The sequence below is a fragment of the Micropterus dolomieu genome, linkage group LG17, assembly GCF_021292245.1.
Source record: "Micropterus dolomieu isolate WLL.071019.BEF.003 ecotype Adirondacks linkage group LG17, ASM2129224v1, whole genome shotgun sequence".
Lineage (NCBI taxonomy): Eukaryota > Metazoa > Chordata > Actinopteri > Centrarchiformes > Centrarchidae > Micropterus > Micropterus dolomieu.
Genome location: NC_060166.1, coordinates 13,187,371 through 13,212,479, shown reverse-complemented (window position 1 = coordinate 13,212,479; position 25,109 = coordinate 13,187,371). Strand labels below are relative to the sequence as shown.

Genomic DNA, 25,109 nt, shown 5'->3' with positions numbered 1-25,109 from the left:
GTCCAGAAGAGGGAAATGACAGAGACACACACCCATTCGCATCTCTTTAATCAAATCAAGTCAACCTTTGTGTTCTAAGTTTTCAATTTCTAGTAGACCTGTTTTAAAACAAGAACCATGTAAAAGGTATCTTAAGTACCTGCTTGATGGCTACATACATTCATGATGTCGTACTGCAGCGCTAAGGCTCAAGCTGCATGTCAGGCAAAAAGTCTGATCTTTAATTTTTCCTTATTTTATTCTAATATAACCCTTTCTGGCTGCTAAGCTTGTACATACTTGGACAAGGAAGTCTGTGGTTAGATTTATGCTTTATTGTATGTCTCAAACTGTATTTTGACTTTCAACATTATAAGAGCTATTAGGATGAAGACAAACCAACGTGCTTGGAAAACATAATTCTATCTGGGAGAACTTGTTTGAATGTAATGATGCTAATGTTAGCCCACGCTCTGATATAGCAGCATCACAGCCTGGCTCCCCTGCAGTCAGGTAAATTCTACACAGTAGAAAAGCCAGTAGCCAAAACAGTATCACGCTCACTACAGCCTCCACGGTACTTTGAGCTTTACAGTCCTGTTCTGTCTTGTTACGGTTGCTAAGGTATGATTGGACAATCTCTGTTTGGGGGAGGGGTTTAGGGAGTGGTAAATTGTGTAGCTTTGTATGGTAAGATATATTTTTACCCTTGCATTTCATACTTGCAAGGCATTTTTATTGAATCACATTTCCCCCCAAACATTCTTTTGTGTGTGAAGCCGGTGGAAGATTCTGAACATTCGCTCTTAGAGAGAAAACCTCATTTGACAGGGCCGATGTTTTAAAGTGCAGTCTTTCATGTTGCCATTCTTGACCACCTTACGCTGTTTTTCCTTGTCCTGTAGTCCCTTCCCTCCTCTTGCAGTCGAACCCAGCTCCTCCTGCTGTTTAACACAACGGCTTTTTATTCACTGACTCACTCGTATTTCCATTCCCTTGTCTCCCCCTGCGTTTCCTCTCTACCCTCAATTACTCCCTCTTTTAGACTCCCTCTTGTTCCTCTTGTGCCTTTCACTTCTTTTGTGATTAGCAGCTGCACACACACCAAAACGTAAACACATTTGATTGCACTCACATGCCTCTTTGCTGTCTGTACACGTGTGTGTGTGTGTGTGTGTGTGTGTGTGACAGTAAGCCTTATCTTTGGGTGTAATGGATGAGATGGCATAGTCTCTAACAAGTGTCCAGAGACCCACCCAAGACGGCCCTATTTACCCAGCTCTGCACTGGGGATTGAGAGTGCTATTTTTAGTCTGGCGATTCATTTGTTCTCTCTCTCCATACTTTGCTCCGTGGCCCTTTCTCTTTCAGCGATCTGTCTGACATTCATTCATCCTGCGCCTCTCCCTCTCTGTCTTCATATCACTCTCCTTTTCTTCAGGACCTTTCTGCTCTGGCGTGATTATTGGCTAGTCTGAAGTGGATTGGTTGTTTTAGAAAAGAAGTATTCAATGTCATCTGACAGATGCTTAACTTCTGTTTCTTCCTTTAACTGATCTCAGCCTGACCGGGTGAGATTGGGCTATGATAAAGAGGAAGTGGATCCCAGAAAATGAATAGGATTAGACAGGATTTATGACATTTCCAGTGATATGACAGAGAGGGTGGTGATGCCAGGCAACTATGTTTTTCACTGCAATGCAGTATTCTGTCTTTGAATTACATCGAGGGGATGTGCATGTGCAGGACGAAAGTAATAGAAAAGAGCATTCACATGACATTGAGACACAGAATTAAATTCCTTTGAATGAACATCATTATTCACGTGCCGTGTTTCAGGTTTTAATTTGATCAAAAGTCTCTGTTTTTATGCATGCCAATGCATTATAGTTGACCATCAGCACAGCCGGGCTATTCACATAAAGTGTGATTAACAGCATAAAGCCCAACCGTAGACAAGGAAACAAACATGATTCAGCCTGTGGCCTTTATCAGTGTCTCCCTGCTGTTGGAAGGTAAGTACACGCAAATGTCTATCAGAGGTCTCTTGGCACCATTTGTGCAGCGAGACACAAAACAACGCTGACATTTCAAAGGTAAAACAAAAGCTGCAGCACGTAACCTTTTACTAGCTTGTAGTGTTTGCCTGTTGGTTTTTAGATGGTAAATCCAGTGTCAGAGATGAAGTGTGTGTGTCAGAGAAGCTGGTCATTTAGCCTGTTTGGGATCTTTAATGTCTGTGTTTAAGTCAACAAATGTGCTGCGGTACTTGGTAGCTGTTTAACACAGCAGAGTCAAATGTTACAGTGAATCTTCCAGGGTAACACATTTACTGCAGTATAATTAACCTGGTTTCTTTGCCAGGAACAAAATGACACACTCATAGTTTCCTAGGGTGGGACTGTATGTGCCTGTATGTAACTGAGAGAGGAGAGCCAAGTGAACCAAGGTGACAGGTGAAAAGAGAAATAAGCAGACGTTGAGAAGAATAAGGAAGATGAGGGATTATGGAGTAAGATAACTGTAGCCCAGACAATCCTGTCAATTTTGATTTCTTCTTTTATTCCCCAAGCACAAGAAACCTGAACTTGATAAATGCTTAAATTGAGTCTTGTGTGTCAGTGACTGAAATGGAAAGTTGGCATGCATTTAAAGAGCATAATAATGATAGAATAAATCTGAGGCCTGATAAAACACCCAAAGCCAGTCCGCGTAATGTAATCAAACTAAAAGCGAAAACCTTTTGAAATTAAAACTAAATGCCACTGAATCGAAAACTGTATTAACCATGCTTATGGGTCAGTCACGCACGACCATGGGTGGTCAGGTAAGTAACGAAGAACACACAAGCCACTGAAAGGTCTCTTAGCTTGTGCGTTTGCATGAATGTGGGTGGTTTGCTAACATAAGTTTCAGTCTGTCACAAAAAGAAGTTGTGACAGTGTTCCAGTTTTTTTTTTTTGCTGCAAAGCCCATGTATGCACAGGCACATAAACACAAAATCAGTAGAACAGCTAAATGAAAAGGTTATTTACTCCCTCTTCTTTCCTCTTGCCAGCTATGTAGTTGAAGGACCAATTATGTTTGTACACACATTTATATATTAATTTATAAAAGCAGCGATGTCTCTTCCAGAGACATGTCGCGTCCCTCCTCCTAATCACCCCCTCTCTATGCGTCTGTCTGTTCCTCTTCCTCTTATTGATGGTGAGAGCGTTTCAAGTTGTCTGGCTGGACAGTCTTATCTCCTGTCCACTGTCATCTTTGAATCTATTCACATCACAGTAAGAGAGAGAGGGCGAGGCATGGCGTTCTCACAGGAAACAGCCGGTGACTTGGAGTGCAGTTGCTTCGTAATTATTGCTCTCCTGACCCCTCCGCATATCTGCACATATCTGGAATGCCTATACTCTCCTGTTGGACAGCTGACTGACTCATACACCCATTTCTTACCTCTATATGTAGAGAGGACTTTGAAACAAGGACAGATAGATAGATAGATCAAAGATAGTACAGGGGGAAATAGAGGAAGGACAAGAAGACATAGTGATAGCAGTTTAAATTGCTGCTTAAAGGGCATTAAAAGAGATATGGCAGCACTGTCATGTACCTTACAAAGTAACAGATTATGTTTAGTCATAGTTACTAAAATAAATAAATAAATATAAACCAAATATTAACATTGATTTTCTCAGGTGTTCAAATACTTATTTGCAGCTGTATCATACAAATAAATAGTTAAAAAATCATACATTGTGATTTCTGGATTTTTTTTTTTTAGATTATGTCTCTCACAGTGGACATGCACCTACGATGACAATTTCAGACCCCTCCATGATTTCTAAGTGGGAGAACTTGCAAAATAGCAGGGTGTTCAAATACTTATTTTCCTCACTGTATATTGTGCAGAGACGACGTGTCATTTTACATCTGAATGTGATGGAGAAAAAAAATTCAGGGGACAAAGTCTAAAGAGCAACAAAGTTCATGTAGGGAGGGGGTCAGGGTGGACGGCTGGCTCAAACAAACACAGGACTTTCACCCTGGAGGCAGCTGTTCATGTCCCATGAAACCAAAAGTCTACTTATTTTAACATACGTGAGTTAATGGACATAAGGTAACTTGACTTACCTCACGTATGTAATGTAACTTAACTTACATCATGTGCGTAGTAAATGATTTGACAAGCTGTGCAGATTATTACTTTCCAGAATATAAAATAGAATAAGAATTACCTTTGTTTTAATGTAAGTGAAACTGCTCTGTTGTTTCCCGCTTCTGGCAAAAATTATTCATGCTTGCAGCACCGTCCATTAAATACTACTTATATGTCCTGTAAGATGTGTTCCTACTCTTGTAACTTAATTAACTTTGGTTATATTAAGCAACAGGCATCACCTTTCCTACATGCCGCCTGCAACATCAGCCCCTTAAAGTGCTTAACCAAGCGGTAACTGTTATGTTTAATATGTTGCGTATGTTGGATTTTGCTGTGCAACGAGATTCTTTATTCTCAGTCTGCTTTAATATACATCAGGGCTGATGAGTCCTACCCTCCACAGCAGGCTATCTTAAATTCCCTGCCCTCCCCTTCTCCATATCTTTAAAACCCTCATCTTTCTCCTTTCCTCTGTCTCCAATTACTGTTGTATTAACTCCATTAGAGAAACCATCGGTTGTGTAATTGGCCAATTGACATGAGGATCAGGCTCCTTATCAAGTTTCATAACAAAAATGAAGCCCAACTGGAAACAGGAGTGCGCAGTAAGCCCCTGGGAGAGTCTTCATATCCCAGACCCCCTCCTCAATCTTTCTGTCTCTGTCCTCCATTCTATATTTGTATCATCTATCCATCACCCCGATTTCCTGTTTTCATCTCCGTATCTCCTCTTCCTGTGATCCGTCCATCATGTGGGGATGTGTAGAGGTGTTGCTCCCCTCCCCCCTCTCTGGGTCCTAGCCTTTGCCTGATGTCCCACTGTCCTAATCTTATCTCAAGGTTGTAATCAATGCATGAAATAAACAAGATATATTACAGTCTCTCCCCCATTCTGTCTCTCTCTCTCACACGCACATGCAGACACATTACCGGCATCATTAGATAAACATGATGACTGTGTAGATGTAATTACTGTTGAATCAACCATAATTAGCGCCACCCAAATGCAAGCAGGATTATAGACATGCTGCTGTACAAGAAAGGTACATCTTGTGCTAGTTTGGATGTAGATGTGGAGCATGATCTGCCCTGTTTTTGGCCAGCAGGTTTACAACCACTTAATCTTAGCTCCAGGTGACAGAGGCTTGGGTTAAGTTACACTTAATTCATTCACTCGGAGGAAATTCATCCAACATCACCTTATTTCCTAAAATCCTTTAAAGAGCATGTTTATTGTTGTGGCTGAATGAATTTTTCAGAGGTGACTTGTTCTTGGCGGAGAGCCGGGCCAGGGGAAGTTTCCCACAGCCAGTATTTGCTGTGTGTTAAAGTAATGTAGTTGTATGGCAGCTGCTGCACTTGTTGTTTGTACCAGTTCAGTTGACCGCAATTTGACCTTGGGATTTAATTTCAGAGCTGATGCCTACTTCCTTATATCACCTATTTATCTATTAAGTCAGAGTTACATGATTACACAGATGACTGTCCAGCATTGTTTCCAGTCTGCTTTGTCTATTTTTGAGGAGAAAAGACTGTGTTGTTGACACTGACAGCAAGATTCCCCACCTCTCTCTGTGTCACTTTACTAGGTGTCTAACTCTTTCCTCCCATTTGGTCTACTTTCAGTTACACCATTTGTCTTTTCCCCCCATGTTTTCCTGTGTCTTTTGGCCTTTGCATCACTCTCCTTCGCCAGACAAGAATGTTGGTATCGGTCCTAATCCAAACAAAGATGGTAGCTAGAAATGACACATGTTCTTGCTTACAAATATAGAATAATAGGAAGTAACATCAATTAAGCTAAAAAACATTTCCATTATGGTTCGCATTATATCAATTGAGCAAGGACATATGTCATTTCCGACCACCATCTTTGTATAGCTCTGTGACTCTAAAGAAATGTTGTATTGCACATACTAAACTGAATCATCATCATTGTGAACATACTTAGTAGGGATACTGGGCTGTAATAATACATTTTACACTATTTGATTATGCTCTTATGCAAAGCACCTTTTTTTTAAAAGCAACTTGCCCGCACTTCTCATCTAAACCTCTTTCCACAGTTCCCTCTTCTGACTCACTCTCTCCATGACCTCTTCTTCCTAAATGGTTTCTTTGCTTCCTCCCTCCCGCTGTCCCAGTATGGGCTCTCCCTCCTTCCTTCCCTCCTTTCCTGGGTGGGAGTCGGAAGCAGTGACGTAGCTGTTGTTTCATCGCCACAGAGACCAGTCCAGGCTGCAAGGACAGCAGGTCCTCGTCTTTCTCTCTTCCTCTAATGGAGACACACAGTTTTCCCCTGCATCTCTCTGTGTGCAGGTGTGATTGAGGGTGCAAGACAGGGAGATAGGTGTCGTCCTTGTGCCCATACAGGGCAGCTGTAGAGACAGTGGTCAGTGGACCTTTTTTAGAGTCCAGTGGTGGAAAACACAAGGTGTCCTCTTTACCTCAGGCTGAAAAGAACAAAGGCAAAGAACAATGACAATGTATGGCAAAAAACATGTTTTTAAAAAAAAATAAAAATCTTTTTCTCAGTTTTGTAAACTCTCCCTCTCTGTCTTGGCATATGATGCTGATCCAAACATTGTGCACCCTTTGGTTACTGTATGCTAACATGCTGCAGCAACTTACGTACACTCAGGGGGACACAGTGGTGCATTGTGTGAAAGCTGAGCCTTTGGAAAGAACGGAGCAATTCGGGCTTTTCCTATGGAGAGTGGAATGCATGGGGTTTGGGTTTGGCCTGTGGTGACTAACTGAGACTCTGGTATGCTTTGGCTGTTACTTTCGCCATTCGGGTGTCTTTGAGAAATGGAGAGGCTACGCTAGTTAACGTCAAAAAACGTTAAATTTATCAGAGGCAAGGGGCAGAAACTGCTTTGCTACCTCTCATGGCTCCCCTCTACAACAGCAAGCTGTTGCTGCAAGTGCACTATCGTCCATTTTTATGACATGTGCTTTTGAGTTTTGTTGCTACTCGCAACCCACTTGACACAGCTGCATGAGACAATGGAGAATGTGCTATTATGATTCCAGCTAATGAAAGGAAATAAGGGGCATATTAATTTCACATAAACCCTCAATTTAAATTTTCATCGTGTCCTCCCATCTAATAAATCTCAAGTGATCAGCTTTCCACATTGGTAGAAACAGCTTTTGGTTTAAGAATGGGTGTAGGTTCTATTTGTCAATATAAAAAAAATAAAAATATCCAGATACAACCAGTTAAAAGTTTCACATCACGTATACATGCATAACAACAACAAAAGGCTCTCACATTATATGGTTATGGCATAAGATTTAGGCTATGACTACCAATTTACATCCAACAAGCCGTACAGGTGTGGGTTGGTAGATGTAGAGGCAGAGAGAACATGTGGTTCAAGTGCATTCTGCAGCTCCAAAGCAGGATTAGAGAGGGTTTAGTGCATCTGTGCTCTTTTGTTTCCTGATCTTGATGATATATTCAGCATAAGAGGTGTCCATCACAAGGTATCATATCTGACGTTCCAGTGAAAAACCACTGGATTTTATTAGAATAGAGGTTTCTGGGGTTAAGCTAATCCTCACGCTGCCTCCCAGTGACAGCTCAACCTTTAACATCTGGGCTCATTAATGTGCACTCGTGTTTCTGAGAGAAGCTGCAGAGGAAACGCATAAAAGAGGAGAAGAGGTTTCTATCCCCAAAGGACTTCTCTTAAAGTCTCCCTGACAGCCCCTGGGACTCAAAAGAGCATATCAAAACAGCAGAGAGCCATCTGATACTTCATTGCATATTTCCAGCAGGCTCACTTTGAAACCTCAAACTATATTAAATGTTAAAACAAAAAAAATGACTGTTTTGTAAGTTCATGGCTCTGGGATTAAACTGCAATGTAAGCCTACCACATTTTAACTACACTGACACCGATGGTGAAAAAAGCAAATCTGGTGACATTTTGAGTAAAATCCGTAATTTTTATCAGTCAAATTTTAGCTCTTTATTTTACTTTATTGCAGTAAGTTGTTCCGTTTTCATAATATTTTCATTTAGCAGTTAGCTAGCTCCAGTTACCTGTTCAGTTAGCTGTTAGCTGAGTTAACTTTTATTGTATCTGTCAAAGTAGCTTGATAATGTCTCCTTATGCATGTTTTTAATAGTTACAAGACAGCAATAGTGTTTTTCACAGATAAAACGTGTTAATAGGATAAATTCATTGTTGTTTTTACTTTCTTCAGGGGAATGTTTGATTAAAATAATAGCCTAGTGTTAATCTTCTTCAACGTGTCCTTATTTTCTCCTTTTCCCTGTACGTTTCTCCCAAAAGGAGGATATGTGACAATGTGACAAAAGAGAAATGTAGGAAATATGAACTTGATCTTGAAAATGAGACATCCTTTACAGTTAAGTTAGCGAGTGCACAGCAAGCTGCTGAATAAGTTGAGAGCTGATGCGAGGGGAAATAGTGGTCTAGCGTGTCCTTTATCCATTCACTGAAATTAGGGAAAGACAGTGCATCAGCCTAATCAAATTACTTTGAAAGGGCACTGCCTATGCAAATTAGGACCTTTGATCAAATTTGGAACATTTTGATGGCCACGGACGTCAATAAGTCAATCTTGATTATTCCTTATTTTGTCCACTTCTCTCCAGGAAACAGGAGCTGCTGAACATTTCCAACGTCCCTCTGGGAGAATGTCCCCCCTCACCCCCCCGCACTGCGCCGCCCAGCATGAAGGTAGGAGACACACACACACACACACACACACACACACACACACACACACACACACACACGGGCATATGGTGGGGCATACAAGTGCAGACAAACACGTGTTTTGATCTGTATTGATTTACTGACTTTTTCATTGATATAGTTCACCCTTTAGAGCGTTAGGGCTATTAGAAAATGGATTGATTCTGTTTATCTTCAATGAGAATTCTCTTTTAACAAGCAAAGCAGTTCAGAGACTGTGACAACTGCAGCGTCACTACAAGTCAGCGCCTTAACACATATTACATAACTACATTTAATGCAAAGTAAGTTTTTGACAGGTAATTTTACAACATTTTAATGGCACCATTTCTTTGCCTGCCCTTTACTTGCTGTATATTCTAGCAGGTTGCATTATAATAAACTGAGAAATGTAAATATTTATTTGCATCTATTTGCAGTATCTACAGTATACACATAGAATAATTGCATTAAATTAGTAAAACTCATACTCTACTGTACATACTATACAGTATGTACAGTAGAGTATGAGTTTGTTTTGTGTTATTTTGTTTGGCATATAATTCACAAGGTCATCCAAGCAATCACGCAGCCTCTGTTCAAAAAAGATTCTTCATGATTTATTTCAAATATTGCTCTCAAAGAGAGTAAACATGGTGACATAATTTTGTAAATTGAACCCCACTCTGTTTTGCAGTGAATGCTCCTGCAGGTGTGGAGTAATCATTTTTTCCGTGCTGTCTGCTTGATAAAAATGCTGATATTTTTTGAGCTGCCTCTGGAGGCAACAGCCCAAGATGCAAAGCTCATGCAGAAACTGAACTGTGCTCTCTATAATGCGTAATATTAATTTGTGTATTTCACCACCAACACTACACTTTAATTTTTTTCTTTATATTTTTACATAACATTTCTCATCCAGTCTCTACTCTTCTATACTGTTACTCTGCTTTTACTGTTTGTTGAACTTGACTTGTGTTAAGAGAACTAACCGTGACCACCTTGACTGGTAGTTACACGTGATCTCACTTGTTTTTATTTCCCCTCATTTGACTACTTTTATTTGCAGTTCTGGTATGACTTGGAGTCTTTTGTGTGGGTTTCCTTTTGCCAACGAAAGGTTGTGTTACTCAAAAGGAATGGCAGTGGAATTATCTTGTGGTGTTGGTTTGTGATCAATTATAGTGGGAATAGGTTTGAGGCTTTATTCTCAGGCTAATGGTATCCTGACTACAAATTGTCAAGTTCAGTCAAATGGTGTCATCAAAGGAACCTTTGGCCAGAGCTGTGACTCGGCAAATTGAAAAGAAATTATCAGAGCAAAACCAAACTACATATGAATACAAATCGAATCCTTCTCAGGTGTTGTCACACTGATTCATGTCGTATTACTGTGCTGCACATATAGGGAAGGCATTTTACTATTTATGTGAGATTGGAAGGTGAGATGCTTGCAGACAGTCATTGCTCATGCTGCATTGCACTTGTACTACAGCTGAAGAATTTAGCTTTTTTTCCTACAGCATGATAAAAGAGAGGATAAATTTTGCAGGGAGGCAGATAAGCACGGCGATATACAGGAAATAGATGACAGCTCCTGCAAGACGGGACCACTTTCTGCAGTCACCTTGAACTAAGGCATCATTACTGATTCTGCTGAAGACAACACAGAGGGAGGTAGCACAGAGATGAGGAGAGGACCTGAAGGATGGAGTTTGCTCATGGTGAGAAAGACAGAAAGAGCTGATTGACTGAAAGTATGGCCAGGCCATGACAGGAAAAAAAACAATATCTAAGATATATAACTCAAGGCATTTTCTTCTCAATGTGTGGCTGATTTCTGGTAATTATTAATCAGCAACCTACAATTTAGCTGTGAGCTAGAGTGCTCTAATGGTCAGATATTCATCATTAATGTCACACTGGTAAAGAGGTTATGATACTTATAATTTCCACATCAAATCCACATCCATGAGAGTGTACAGGTTTGGCTGCAATACATATGACAGAAGGAACATGTGGAACAAACAGATGATGATGATGATGTACAGTGGCCTGAAAAAATTATTACATTTGTTCTGCTTCTCAGATTGGTAAGCACATGTTAACAAAACCATTGTGGCTCTGGAATCAATTTCCTCTGTTGTGTATTTAATGTGCTGGATAATGCACTACTCACAGATACGAAATACCTTCACATCTGACTGCACATACGTGTTGTTACTACACAACGTAGTTATTGGCATTGTCCTTCTAATACAGTGGTCATAAAGATGAGTCTCCTGGGAGGCCAAACTGGCGTAGAAATGGGGGTTTTGAGCACCTGGCACACATACTGCACCACAGTACACGATCCACTGTGCACTGCAACAGGTTGGTGTATGAGAGATAAAGGAAATAAAGTGAGGTCATTTTGTCTTTCCTTTCCTCTTTAAGAAGGTTTTTCAGTAGGTGGGACAGGTGTGTGCGTGTGTGTGTGTGTGTGTGTGTGTATGTGTGTGCAAAGCTTTAACCACGCATTTCATTCTGTGATTTTGCACTTTGTAGTGACTCACGCTGTGCTTAATTATAACAGCCAACCTTCAAAGACACTGCCGCTGACACAGCAAAACAAAAAACAGTTTTTGAGCCATGTGACCTATTGTGTGTGCGTGTGTGTTTTGTGTAGACGCACATACACACTGAAATGACGTGTTTTGTTTTGCTAAAGGATTCCGTTTGCTGCCTGACTTGACTTTCCTGTTTCAGCTTTAGGCATTAAAAGGCAAAATAGAGATTATAAGAGAGTGAGAGGGGAGTCACTTTCTACATGGAGAAAGCACGTGAGAATATATGGAAGACAGACAAACAGAGGGTTCATATGTTTTAGCTGCTGTTGTTAAGGTAAGTCAAAAAATGCAAACGTAGGCTATTCTGTAACTGAAAACAATTTGATAGGTGTGTGGCTTAATGTTTAAGTTAATATTATATATCTATATCGGTTTCTATCTACAATTAATCTACTTTAGATATGAATTTGGTCAAAACTGAACAAATTGCTCTTGAAATTTCCACAGACTTCCATTCATCACTGCTTGCTCAGCAGCAAGGTGATTACAGTGCAAAAACAACATCACTGCGGTTGTCTTTTGAACTTTACAGTCAAGTGCTGTTTGAAAGTGCTGGCAGAAGAACAAACGCACTTCATTGTCAGTCAACATGGCTAATGTTATGATGGTCCTGTTTTACAGCTTATAATTCTCATGTTCTCATGTGCTCAAAATAGTAAAAGTACTGAAGTAAATATTCTGTACCTAGAGGGGAAGGCGTGTTGGCAGTTTCAGTATCAGACTCTCAAGAATTTGCAGGGTTTCATGGTACATGGAGTTTGGGAAGAACTTCCCATCTCTTAGTCAGTGTAAGTACTGAAAGAGTAGAAACTGGCAGTGTTGTGATTATATTGGTATCCTATAAGCACTGCGTCTCTGAAACTTTTACAGTTTTGTGTTGTATTTATGCCAAACGAACGCATGTACAGCATTTCACAATTTTTCATAACCCAGGGCCCGAGCCAAAATCAATCATGCACAGTCAAGTACAGATGTGTGTCAGTACACGAATTAGCCAGTGTTACTGGTATCTGATAGAGCTGTTCTGTAAAGGTGTTTGTGTCTTATGATAACCATCTCCTCTTCCACCCATCACCTTTTTCGGCGCAGACAAAGAGTTGTGGGCAGGAGAGAAGAGTCTGTGGATAAATCATGCAGTCATGCAAAGCTAACTTTGGCTCAGGTGCAGGTATTTTGAACAAGGCTGTCTAGTGTTGCAAACAGAACTGAGCTGCACTCTCACTCTCAAGAAAGTGACTGCTAGTGGATATAAGAAGAGTTCAATACCTTTGGTAACCCTGTCAGTTTGACTCGCAGGGAATGAACAGAAGATAAAATAAATGAATCAACAATGAATGAAAGCAAATGTACCTTGTTCCTATTTAATTCCTTTCAGTGAGTGTATTTGATAAAGTAAAATTCTGTAATTCTCCTGTAATCCTCAAGATAACACGATGAGACGTGGAGGCCGCTGTCCCTGTCTGTGACTTATCATCCTTGCAGTCATTGTGCGGATGATAATGTTCATGACTTCACATGACAATGTGTGAATTCTGGCAGCCAACAAGTCAGTCAGTCAGCTGGTCTAATCTGCCTGCGGTCTGTGGTTCCCCTAGCAGGTTGCCATGGGAGATAAGAGAGAAGAGAAAACATAATAACATAGCGAGACCCTCTCATAAAAGAGACGGAACAAAGTGCAAGGACACAAAGTGTGTCAAATACAGACTACCGGGTCCTGTTTTAGATTGACAGCGTGGGAGAAAGACAGATAGCTGTCTCTTGTCTTTTGCTCTTGTCTGTTGACTGTAGGGGATGTACTGTAGATGATGATTTAACACGCTGTCAGCGCGACAGGATCTCGCTCATTACTGCCGGACAAGTGTGTCTTTTAAACTGTCACAGGCAACTGTGAGGACGTGCCGCTCACACCTCGAAAGATTTTAAAAAAAACAAGGGCTACAAAAGCCGCTCTTCAGGAATACTTCCTTCTTCGCCTTCCTTCCTCCTGTCACCCTAACATGATCCAAAAATATCTATTACACCCCACACACACAGACACTTCTTGCAACACGTGCTGAGAGCTGCCAAAGTTGCTATCTTACAGATATAAGCAGCTCATTGTTGGTTTGGCTGCCTGATGTTGACTCTGCATGTCCAACCGCAGCGCTGTATCAGCTTACAACACCTTTGACTGGTTAATATTAACTCCTTGATAAGCTCAGTATGTGTGTGTGGTTCTGTCCGCATTAGGAGTGGTAATGATGGATGTACACACTTGCACCTAAGTACAGGTGTGTACATGTGAGTGTAGGGAACAACATCAACTGTCAAAATGAAGTTATTGACAGTTTTTTTTACTGCTAGAATACAGTCATTGAAGCGGCTGTAAAACACCAGTTACACACCTTTCCAGACTTTTCTGGTTAAATAGCTATGGTTCATTGGTCAGGCATGTATTTCCTGGTTCCTTCTTGCTTTGTATGAGTGTGCAGCATTCACAGTGGTTCATTCGTAAGTGTGACAGTGCGTGTGTGGTGGTCAGTGTTGGGCAAGTTACTAGTTATTTATTACTCCTTAAAAAAGTAATAATATTACTTTACTCTTTACTGGGTGATAAAAGTAACTATTTATATTTACTCATTATGTTACTATATTACTTTCACTACCTCCCCCCAAATAAAGCAGTCTCTCCTGACTTTTTAACTGATATCATCATAACAGCAGCAAGAACTATGGGTTTTTACAAAACATATAACGTTTCTTAACACCATTGACTGAAATAAAAAATAAAGCACTTTTGAACTACTGTTTCATGCGTATTTATAAGACCAGGAATCAGTATTTTTACAACGCCATTCTCTTCCAACGAGTTCAAGCATCACTGGCTGTAGCGGCCGGAGTTTTTTTCTGTAAGTTTCATGTGGGTGTGCTGCTTTAGCAGATGCTTCAGTAAATTAGATGTGTTCGCGGTTGAAAGCTTTTTGCGGTAGCACAAGTTTACAACAGACAACAATGTTCTTTGCATCTTAGACTGTGACATAATAGTGATGCTTACAGCTGTGGAAAGAACGCCTTTCTCCCTCGTTCTCCATTCTTCCTTTAGCTTTTTGGCTAACAGCTGACTTGAACAACATAAGGTCCGGTGCTGCTGAGCTGCTGCACAGTCACGCATTCATGTCAAGGATGGTGCGTTCAGTAACGCAGCGTTACTTGGATTAGTAACTGTAATAATATTACTGTTTTGGAAAAGTAATCTGTTACACTGCTAGTTACTGGGAAAAGTAATATTATTGCAGTAATGTTACAGTAACAAGTAACACGTTACTGTCATAAAAAGTTATGTGTTACTGCCCAACACTGGTGGTGGTTGGCTGTCATTTAAAGGAGGTTATAGTTTCATTGGTTACACCTACTACTTGTGACTTTTTGTTGAACAGGAAGTTTCATCTCACACACACACACACACACAAATGTATAGCCTTAAACCACCCTGCACACATTTACACATTACACATTATACATATCACTGCACTATTTGTCAATATGTCTATATTGTTTTGTTCATAGTGTGTATATTAGTGTTGTCTATTCTGTAGTTTGTGTCTGATTTTATTTTATTATTATTTTATTATTGTGTTATGGTATTATTGTATAAGTAAGCACATCGTGAGCAATGTACAATCCTGAGTCAAATTCCTCGTATGTGGACACAAACCTGGCAATAAAACTGATTCTGATTCTGATGTGCCAAAATGTGAGCGCAGAAACCCAAAGCATGTAGACCATTATCACCCTCAACACTCGTTTGTGTGTCAAGGCTATGTGAATGCACTCAAGGATACATGTGCTCGTGTGAGTGGTGTTAATTTCTGGGGAAGTGGTTGCTTATCAGTGTGTGTGCATGCGGCTGTTGGGAAAGTCTCTCCCCTGCTCAGCCCTGTTGACACAGCCAAATTTATACTATGCAGGTGAGTCACACGCAGTGAGCTGGCCAGCAAGATCTGCTGCTGTCAACAAAAATGTTACCGATGTAAGAGTTTTAAATCCAGACATTTTTGTTCTGCTTTAAATGTCGAAACCTTTGTATAAGGTGTAAATTAGAGCCAACTGAAGGGCGGTGGCTGAGCTCTTGTGCTGACTAATCGTTTATGTAATGTCAGTGGATTTTGGTGCTCTGATATTTATCGGTGTTACACCCTGTTTTACATGTTTTGTAATCTTCTTCTGTGTTTTTCAGTCTGCAGAGTTCTTCGATATGCTGGAGAGGATGCAGGTATGAAATTCTCATCAAGTCTTTTCTTTCCTGTAAATCCAGTTTCTTTCTCTACAGTCATCAAGTAGTTTGTACCATTGAGCACAAGTTGCATTTGTGCAGTCTGGCTTGGTAAAACTTTGAACTGAACATTAACATACTGGGAGACGGTGTCTGTGTTCTGTCTTTTTCTTTGACCACAGCCAGATTTAACATACACAAGGATGAGACAGACATTGATGATTCAGTCAGTGTAGGTCAGCCCGCTGGGTTCAGTCTGTTGCTCAGATTGGATAATGGGCATGCTGGGGGCAGAGAAGAATAGCACTTGAAAGATGTGGGCTGACCTAACTATTTTCTCCTTCTCTTTCTGATATTCATTCAAATCACTGATTTTTTTTAAAGTCTGTTTTGCGCTGTGTTTGTGACCACTTTGTGCCTCTGCTGGCCCCCAAGAGCATGGGCTTTAAGTAGTCTGAGGACAGATGGGGTTATTAAAAAGGGAGAGGAGGAGGACAAGGAAGGTGGGAGGTGAAATGAAAGGCACGGGAATATAGAATATAATGCAGTAATTAGCTGCTTGTTTTTTAGCTTGTTACTTCTGATTTACACTTTTCCTTAAAGGATTAGTCTGCTAACAGCAAGTATTGCTTGTGTAGCCAGTGCCTAATATATGTTATCCCTCTGTGCCATAGACCTCCATTTATGTCCAAAAACGATTAAAAACACTTCACTGAGCTGGGCTGTTGCACTGCGTGAAATGTTGCATGTTGTAATTTGAGTCAACCCCACATATACTGCCCTGCTGCTGAGAGCCCTAAATGTGTATTAATCCACAGTTTAAAATAGTTCCCCACAAATGCACCACTCACCCCTGTTTGAGAACAGTTTGCTTAGTGTCCAGCTGTTTTAGGAAATTTCTTAGCGATCCTTTTTTAAAGATTTATGTCTTCAGTAATGAATAGGCTTGTGCCACATACAGGGTAGGTAAGTTGAGAATATTGAGAAGGACTAACATGTTCTTGTTTTTGGTCTTTTTATGTTGACAATAGTTGACAATTAAGGGCAGAATTATCCCTCAATTTTGAATTATGATTTCCTTTAATAACACAGAATGAGAAAGGTAGAGTGATGCTGCTTGGGGAGATGCAGCAGGACAGGTTGACTGAAGACATCAGTGGAGTTATTTGGAAAGTGTGACTGGTGGATGACAGTCAGTCAATGCAGTCTGATGATCAAACAGTGTCACACACACACACACACACACACACACACACACACACACACACACACAAAAGAAACTGTACACCTCATCCATCTTTTCTGAACTTCAGCTTGCATCGACCTGCTCTCTTGAGCTCTGCCACCTCTAACTCCATATTTGGAGCCAAGCGTTCAAAGTGTGCTTCACTGCTGTAATCTGGATGGTGCTGATGAAGGTCACCTTTTTGATCCATCTCTTTTCTTTTTCCTCTTTCTTGTTCCTCTCCTAACCCACCTCTCCCTCCTCCCTCTTCCTTTGTCCTCTCTTCATCTTTGTCTCTCTGTGTACGACTGAAAATTAAAGCCTCTTCAGAGTGTCCTTATGATCAGGCTCGCATTGTTGACAATGACTCCCCAGTGACTGTAACAGCTGCTCCATCAATATGCACACAGACAGATGCACATCACTACAGACTGGACTGAGAAGTGTGTGTGAACACTCGTGTGTGTGTGTGTGTGTGTTTGTGTTTGTGTGTGAACACTCGTGTGGTGTGTGGGTGTGTGTGTGTGTGTGTGTGTGTGTATTGAGGTCTATGAGTCTGTACTTGTACTGTTCAAATCCTGTCAGACTCTTGGTATGATTGGTGGCATAAGAAGTGATGGTAGTGGTATGTATGTTCGGCACTCTGAATCCCCACACACGCCTTTGTTTCCTCATGTCTATGCTCAGCCATGTAGACGAGCTGTTCTATTTGGCCTGTACCATAATTTGCTAATTTACTCCGTGTCTGCGAGACTGGCTTTTCATATCTGGATATTGTACAAAACACTGCAGACTGAAAAGGCCTTGGCCTGGGTCTTAGTGCTGCTGTGTTTAGAAAAATAAGACAATAACGAATGAGGAAAGGAACACTTAGCACGTCTGGAAGCTGGATTCAGAGAGAAAGGATGACTAAGTGTCTGTATTACCTGTGTGTGTGTGTGTGTGTTTGTGTGCGCGCAGGGAAGTGCATTAGCATGAATGACTCATTCATTTGTCATCTGGCAACAGAGACAATGAGGTCTGAAAACGAGAATACCATGTTCCAGGACAGTTTTTTGAATGCACAAAAATAAATGCTACTTGATTTTTGACCCTTGTGCTTTTCCGTCCTCACGCTGCGTGTGGACACTAATAAGGTCCCTAAAGTTGAAGAGACAAAAAAATGGAAGGTGTGACCAGACACCAGACACACACACCAGTTGCACATCTCATCAGTTTGTGTTGTCCTGTCCTCAAGTTCCCTGCATGTTTCCCTTCACCGCTGCTTCATCATGCCTCCTGATTTGCTCTGTAGTTGTTCTTATCTCATCTGTCAACCTTTGAGCGATTCTGAACACCCCTGTGAATGCTTTTCAAATTCTTCTCAGGGCTTTTAATGACCTAAATCAATAGCCTCCTGATCTGATTGATTATAAGTTGAATGAACTCCAACTGTCAATTGATCCTCTCTGGGCTGCCAGTATCCTGACTCCTGCTGCTGCAGAATACAAATGACTGGCTGTCCGTAGCGCTGCTCTCTCAGCGGTGCAGACGGGCCTCAGCAGTATTTAGAGGTCATACGCTGGATCTGTGCTACGGTAGCAGACTGACAAACGACTACAGGCTCATAACAGCTCTTAACCCCAGGGGCTGCTGAATCAAAACAGCTCTGACATCATCAAGAGGGTGACACGCCCTCGTTGATGTTTGCTGATGACTCTGCATTTCAGGCTGTTGCATCATCACCTGAGAGTCCATTTGGCATAATACATTGTGTTACCTTTCTATTCCTGTGTGTGTGGCTGTGCTTGCAACTGTCTCATTGTGGTGAAAGTCAGTGAAGTTCACTTATGTTAAAATGTGTCCTTCTAACAGCATGTTTGTCCTCTTTTTTTTTTCTTTTTTTTTTACAGGATGACTACATCCCCTACCCACGGATAGAAGATGTGAGTCATTTCACACTCACATAATACACTCACAACACATAGTTACACCCTTCTCATGTGGAACCAATAGCTAGCTAATAGGAGTGTTTCTGACAATATATAATACATTTAAAGTTTAAGTACTTTTTTATAACGACATGTTTATCTACCTCCCTTCATCCCTGCTGTGCTTCTGTCCAAGGTCTTGGAGAAAGGTGGTCCATACCCCCAGGTAATACTGCCACAGTTTGGAGGTTACTGGATTGAGGATGTGGAGGCACCAGCAGGGACCCCCTCCTCCTCAGAGTCCAGTTTCTGTGAGGAGGAGGACGGAGGAGAAGGCATGAGCCCTGGTGGGGGGCACAGCTACCGTCTGGAGTGTAACAGCATAGCCCGCGCCTACCGCAAACACTTCCTAGGCAAGGTTAGTGTGTGTGTATCAATGTCAGTTTCACTGTGTAATTACCAAGAGAAGTCTGTTATTGTGTCTGACCTGAAAATCTCTTTCACGGCCTCTTTTCTACACTCGTACATCCAGGAACACATGAACTATTACTGCACTGGCAGCAGCATAGGCAACCTCATCATGTCTCTGAAACACGAGGAGGCTGAGGGACAGGAGTTCCTACGCATCATGCTAAGGTACAATGACAGAAATGTTTAATGTCTAATATGATAAATAACATATCAACACTACATCTGTGATGTTAAATTTCACCCTTTTTTGTACAATCCATGAGACCGGGCCATTATCTTGCTAGTTTTTAATCTAATACCAAGGTCTACCATACCAATAATAATAACAGGACTCAGAGTCTACAGCCAAGCTAGCAGCTCTGTGAGGTACAGTACTTTCTACTACAGCCAGTAACAGTAATTTGTATTAAACAGAAATAGGCCTACAGCTGAGGGTGATTGGAATGTCATTAGTTTTGTGGGTATTTAGTCATAAACCAAAGTATTGAAAAAATTTATTTTGACCTGGCAGTGTCACTAGATCAGAGGATTATCAAAATGATTACAAATCATCTCCCGAGGGGGACATGAATGTCATGAATCCATCCAATAGTTGTCAAGACAGTTTAATTAAAGCCACAAGCTTCAAATTCATGGTGGTACTGGAGTTAAAGGATTACAGAAGTCAGGAGGATTCATCCTCTGAGGACCATGACTGTCTGTACAAAATTTAATATCAATGTCTGGACCAACTAACTGACAGACAGGTTTGGGCCTTCCTCCTCCCTCCTCCTTTCTATTTTGTTGCTCTTTACGCTCTTTATCATGACTAACTCTGAACAGATTTGTGGGTCTGTGGTGGACAGTTTTCCTCCCATTATCACATTATCACATGAGTGTTCACACACACTTCTCAGTCTATTAACAATGAAGTAATGTTTTAGCTGTTGTAGCGCTGCAGACAGTTGACAGTGATAATGCCAGTATCACACATCAGCCCATCACTCGTTTTCTCTCTTGAGACTTGCTGAGACTAAAATCATCATGATCATAGCTTTCCCCTAATTTCACCTGGTCAATGGATTGCAAATGAACTAGTATTACCTAAAACCTAAAAGAAATCTCTTTGATTGAAGAAATCGGTTCACTGTTACCAGCAGACCTCCCCATCTTGTTCTGTTACAGGTCGAGGATCAAAACAGTCCATGACAGGATCTCTTTAGCAGGCATCAACCAGCTACCCAGTGTACCCCAGATTGCCAAGGTAAGATACAATTTACAAGGTTAAAAGAAAGGCATTTTTCTTGAATTTCGCTCTCAACAAAAAACGCAACACGAGACCATTCAGGAACATCAGGCTTTGCCCAGCTCTTCTAGTGAAAGAGATCAGTCCTTAAGCGCCAAAAAAGCCTGCCAGTGCAAGTCCAAATTTTTGTTTGGATATTGGTATGAGATAAACACAGCTGGGAAGATTCTTGCTATGGATTAATCCACACGACCTGCATACTTTCGATCACTTCCAAAAGAGAAACAGAAGAACACTGAATGAAGGAAAGGACCTGTTTGCTTCGTCTTTACACTTCCACAGTAATTATCATCCATGAATGATTCAATGATCCAGTCAGGGATAGAAAGGTATTACATTCTGGAAGCAAATGTGATGGTAAACCAAAGATTAGAGTAAACTGAGCAAATTAGGATGATTTTGGCAATGAATACATTTTAACATCTAAATACATTTGTCAAGAGTAACAAAAATTAACAAAAACAAATAGCATTTTGCCAGACAAACATTACAACCCCAGAGATAAAAATAATGTAAAAATGTAATTTCCTTTTAAAAATATGAGAGCTTTTTCTGACACCCATTCTGATATCCAGAGGCAGTGAGCATATTTACAGAAGTGTTTGAACATTAGATATAGCAAGTCTCTTCTTTTCTTTCAGCTTCTGTGTGACGATGCCACAGGGCTGAAGTTCACCCCGGCCCTGTACCCTCGGGTGAGTTTATCCTAAACTCCCACATTGTGACCTCATTAATAACCAGTCTGCCCACAGCTCATCTAACCAGATATAAATGTTTTCATTCAAGCTGACATGAGTAACCTTTTCCTGCCTTTGTCTGAGAGACAAAGGTTCACTGTAGGGTTGAAAGTGCCAATGCTACATTCAGTGATAACCTTCATCAGGAACTTTTCATATGTTCTGCACATACATAAATATTTTATGCGTTTTACTTAAGGCCCTGTGGCATTTTCTTTTTAAACATTTACTGATGCAGTTTATCCTTTAAGTATTTTGCCAGCATCCTTACACCAACACCGTCATTAACTTTTCACTTCAGTGCCCTTTTCACCCTCATAAACCCCCAACCTCTCTAACATCTGCTCTGTTCATTATTCAAAACCGATTGATGATACGAGAGGGTAACAACTTCCTAAACGGGATACGACGGATCTGTTTCCCCTCCTGTGAGCCCCGTGGAGGAGTGTGATGGAGCATGCTTTCAGCTTGTGCCTCGGGATAGGAAAAAAAAGCCCCATCTGTGGCTCAGTCTGCAAGAGGCAGCGCCGAGATCACTGCCCTCGCTGAGGGCCTTGACAGTTTGTCGCATGCCAGCCTTACATAACAAGGGCCCAATAAACCTGCCCCGGAGGCATGCTGGAGAACAGGAAAACATGTTTTCCTAATGACAGCAAGAAGAAAGTGTGTAACAAGTTAAGTGAGATAAGTAACCACAGTAAGAAATGGTTGTTTCTGTTCATGTACAGGGGTCCCAGTTGATAGTGGCTTATGATGAACACGAGGTGAACAACACCTTCAAATTTGGAGTCATCTACCAGAAGTTTGGACAGGTGAGTGATTATGTTGTTCTTGTGTACAGTGTGGACAGTTCACCTCACACACACCATCTGATCTTATACCCCATTATACCTTTTATATCATTCGCCCTGCTTTCTGCCCTCCACCATTTCCATGTCTCTTCCTCTCAGACATCAGAGGAAGAGTTGTTTGGGAACAATGAGGAGACGCCGGCTTTCAAGGAGTTTCTCAGTCTCCTGGGTGACAACATTGAACTCCAGGACTTTAAGGGGTAAGACTTGGAGTAGGAAGCGATTGAATAAGAGTAGGGAAGCAGAGATATGCGCAATACAAATAAAACAAAACGCAGGGTTCAGAAACATCCAAAGAAAAAGAGAGATTGGAGAAAATGGTCCACAAAGATCAAAGGATGCCATAAAAGTGCAGTGCAATAAAGGGGAATAGCAGGGTTTAATTACTGTCACCTTGGAGCAATTTGTCCTGCTGTTTCGGCCTCAGCGTGCAATCAGGATAAACTGCTTAGTGAAACAGATCCAAGAAAAGAAAGTGCCACATGGACAGATAATCAGAGGTTTGTATATTGTATTTATTGCTTTGCAGGCCTTTTCTATTGTGTTATACTTGTTACTTTATACTGTTAAGGAGGCTTTAAATTATAGCTGACACATTATGGCAAACTGCACAACACTTTTGGGTAGCCTCGGAGCTAGTTAAGCACAAAATGTGAAGAAACTGGCAGTTAAAATCCACAAAATATAATCTCATCTTCCTGACGACACATGTGCTTTGATAATGTGACAGGTTCCGCGGTGGGCTGGATGTGTCCCACGGACAGACGGGGTCTGAATCTGTCTACACTTTCTTCAGACAGAGAGAGATTATGTTCCATGTGTCAACCAAGCTTCCCTTCACCGAGGGAGACGTCCAGCAGGTACAAGACTTTAATACTCTTACACTGAAGGCACTATTGATTTAGCTGGATCCTTTGGCTCAAATATACCAATAAAAAACTGGTCAGGTGTAGATATTGACAATTTTATCTGTCAAAGAAGACTCATAAATTGTGTCCTCTGAGCGACGCAGCCACAAAATGAAACCTGTTGACCAACTAATGAATCTTTTCCCCTCTGCTTCTTTAGCTCCAGAGGAAAAGGCACATAGGAAATGACATCGTGGCCACAGTCTTCCAGGAAGATCCCACACCGTTTGTTCCAGACATGATCGCCTCCAACTTCCTACATGCTTACGTGCTGGTGCAGGTTGAGAACCCCTGTACAGAGCACACAACATACAAGGTACAAACCAGTAACTACTGTCAATGAGAAACAGACAAGCTGTAAAGAGTGTTTTAAACCTCCAGTGGTCATTTGAATACTCGGCAGAAATTGTAAATAAGCACAACTAAGGCACAACAAAGTTCATGACGAATCCGATGTCAACAGGTGTCTGTTACAGCGAGGGAGGATGTGCCTTCTTTTGGACCCCCTCTCCCGAACCCAGCTGTCTTTAGGAAGGTGAGAGACAGAGCTGAGATCAACACAGGGCAGTACTTAGTCATGAATCTGATCACCTTGACTTGACAAATTCAAAAAAGACTTTTTGACATTAACATTTAAAAATGTTAACACGTGTTCAGTGAAGCAGCTCTTAATTTTTCTGACAATGGTCATCCAGCACAGAACATTTGGCTCAGAGATTACAAATGATTGTATCAAATATTTCCTTTTTATTCAACTTCATTGATATTTCTACTCTATATCTATTTCCAAATTGTACTTTTTGCTCCATGTCATGTATTTAACAGCTGTAGTTACTAGTTACATTTAAAAATAAGGTTTTACATTAAAACCTGAAGAACGAGTAGTTTTACTTTGACTTTATATACATTTTGCTGGAAAAACAATCTGTACTTTTACTTAAGTAGGATTCTGAAAGCAGAACTTTTACTTGCATTTTTTTTATTTTACGTTGTTGTATTGATTTGTAAGCAGAGGATCTGAGTACTATCTAACCACTGCTTGTATGTATTTAAAACATTTCTATTTAAAACAGTTGAACAAAAAACAGTGACCCTCCTCTTCATCTTGCATTTTGACATTAGCCAGAATGACTTACTTTATTTCAGGTCATTGTTACAAAGGGGAAACTGCATTGTTGCATTGCATCTGACTTCAAGACTCAGTATAACATTCAGTTACTTATTGGATGCTGACATGATTTGCAGCAAATTATCATACATTGAATCAGTGAGGTTGATACTCTTGATCAGACAAATTAATCTGTAAGTTGCTGATAAAGGTCAGCTTTTCCCTTCCCCATCTTTGCCCGCCACTCTTCTAGTTCACCATCTAACTCTACATCCCCTTCTTTCTCTCCAGGGTCCTGAGTTTCGAGACTTCCTGCTGACAAAGCTGATCAATGCCGAAAACGCCTGCTACAAATCTGACAAATTCGCCAAACTAGAGGTGACACACGTTTGCAGAACCACACTCAAACACCACAGTATGCCTTCAATCGCTGCTCAGCTTCGTCCGTGTTCGCCCCCATAATCACCAACCCGATGCTGGCCTACATGAGCTTTGTGTGTGTGAATTGATTCCAGGGGCGAACGCGAGCTGCGCTGCTGGACAACCTCCATGACGAGCTGCACAGACAGAGCCAGGCCACACTGGGTCTGGGCCAGGCAGGAGAGGAGGACAAGCTGGAGAATGGGGGACACGGGGGTCTGCTGGAGTCCTTCAAGGTGACTGTGAACCTGGACAAAAGCATACATGACATCATGTAATGTGCTCTCAGCTCTGTGACATTTGTTTAATCACCATCATTACAGCACAAGAGTGTGAGGATTTCTTGCTGTAGGTCACAGGTCTGCAAGACGACTTGTGGTGCTAAACCATTAGTGGCCTTGTTGCCGCTGCTTGACCTTAATACTCCGGGTGTGTGTAGTGATGTGTGTGTGTGTGTGTGTGGGGGGGGGGGGGGGGGGG

The 25,109-nt window shown here is 41.2% G+C and overlaps 1 protein-coding gene across 5 annotated transcripts in view; it reads left to right on the top strand.

Moving 5' to 3' along the window:
* Nucleotides 1–25,109, top strand: part of rap1gap2a (RAP1 GTPase activating protein 2a) — an 88,157-nt gene that overhangs the window by 44,550 nt on the left and 18,498 nt on the right. For 4 of the 5 annotated variants that reach the window (XM_046073310.1, XM_046073311.1, XM_046073308.1 and 1 more), the window contains 14 exons: nt 8,772–8,856; nt 15,679–15,714; nt 18,832–18,864; nt 19,046–19,267; nt 19,382–19,485; nt 20,485–20,563; nt 21,247–21,300; nt 22,071–22,154; nt 22,293–22,393; nt 22,924–23,053; nt 23,262–23,417; nt 23,565–23,636; nt 24,501–24,587; nt 24,725–24,865. In XM_046073310.1, the coding sequence (XP_045929266.1) occupies nt 8,851–8,856; nt 15,679–15,714; nt 18,832–18,864; nt 19,046–19,267; nt 19,382–19,485; nt 20,485–20,563; nt 21,247–21,300; nt 22,071–22,154; nt 22,293–22,393; nt 22,924–23,053; nt 23,262–23,417; nt 23,565–23,636; nt 24,501–24,587; nt 24,725–24,865 (1,305 nt within the window). In that variant the 5' untranslated portion in view covers nt 8,772–8,850. Of the gene's footprint in view, nt 1–8,771; nt 8,857–11,595; nt 11,737–15,678; nt 15,715–18,831; nt 18,865–19,045; nt 19,268–19,381; nt 19,486–20,484; nt 20,564–21,246; nt 21,301–22,070; nt 22,155–22,292; nt 22,394–22,923; nt 23,054–23,261; nt 23,418–23,564; nt 23,637–24,500; nt 24,588–24,724; nt 24,866–25,109 lie in introns of those variants that run through there. The other variant, XM_046073309.1, reaches the window with a different exon arrangement.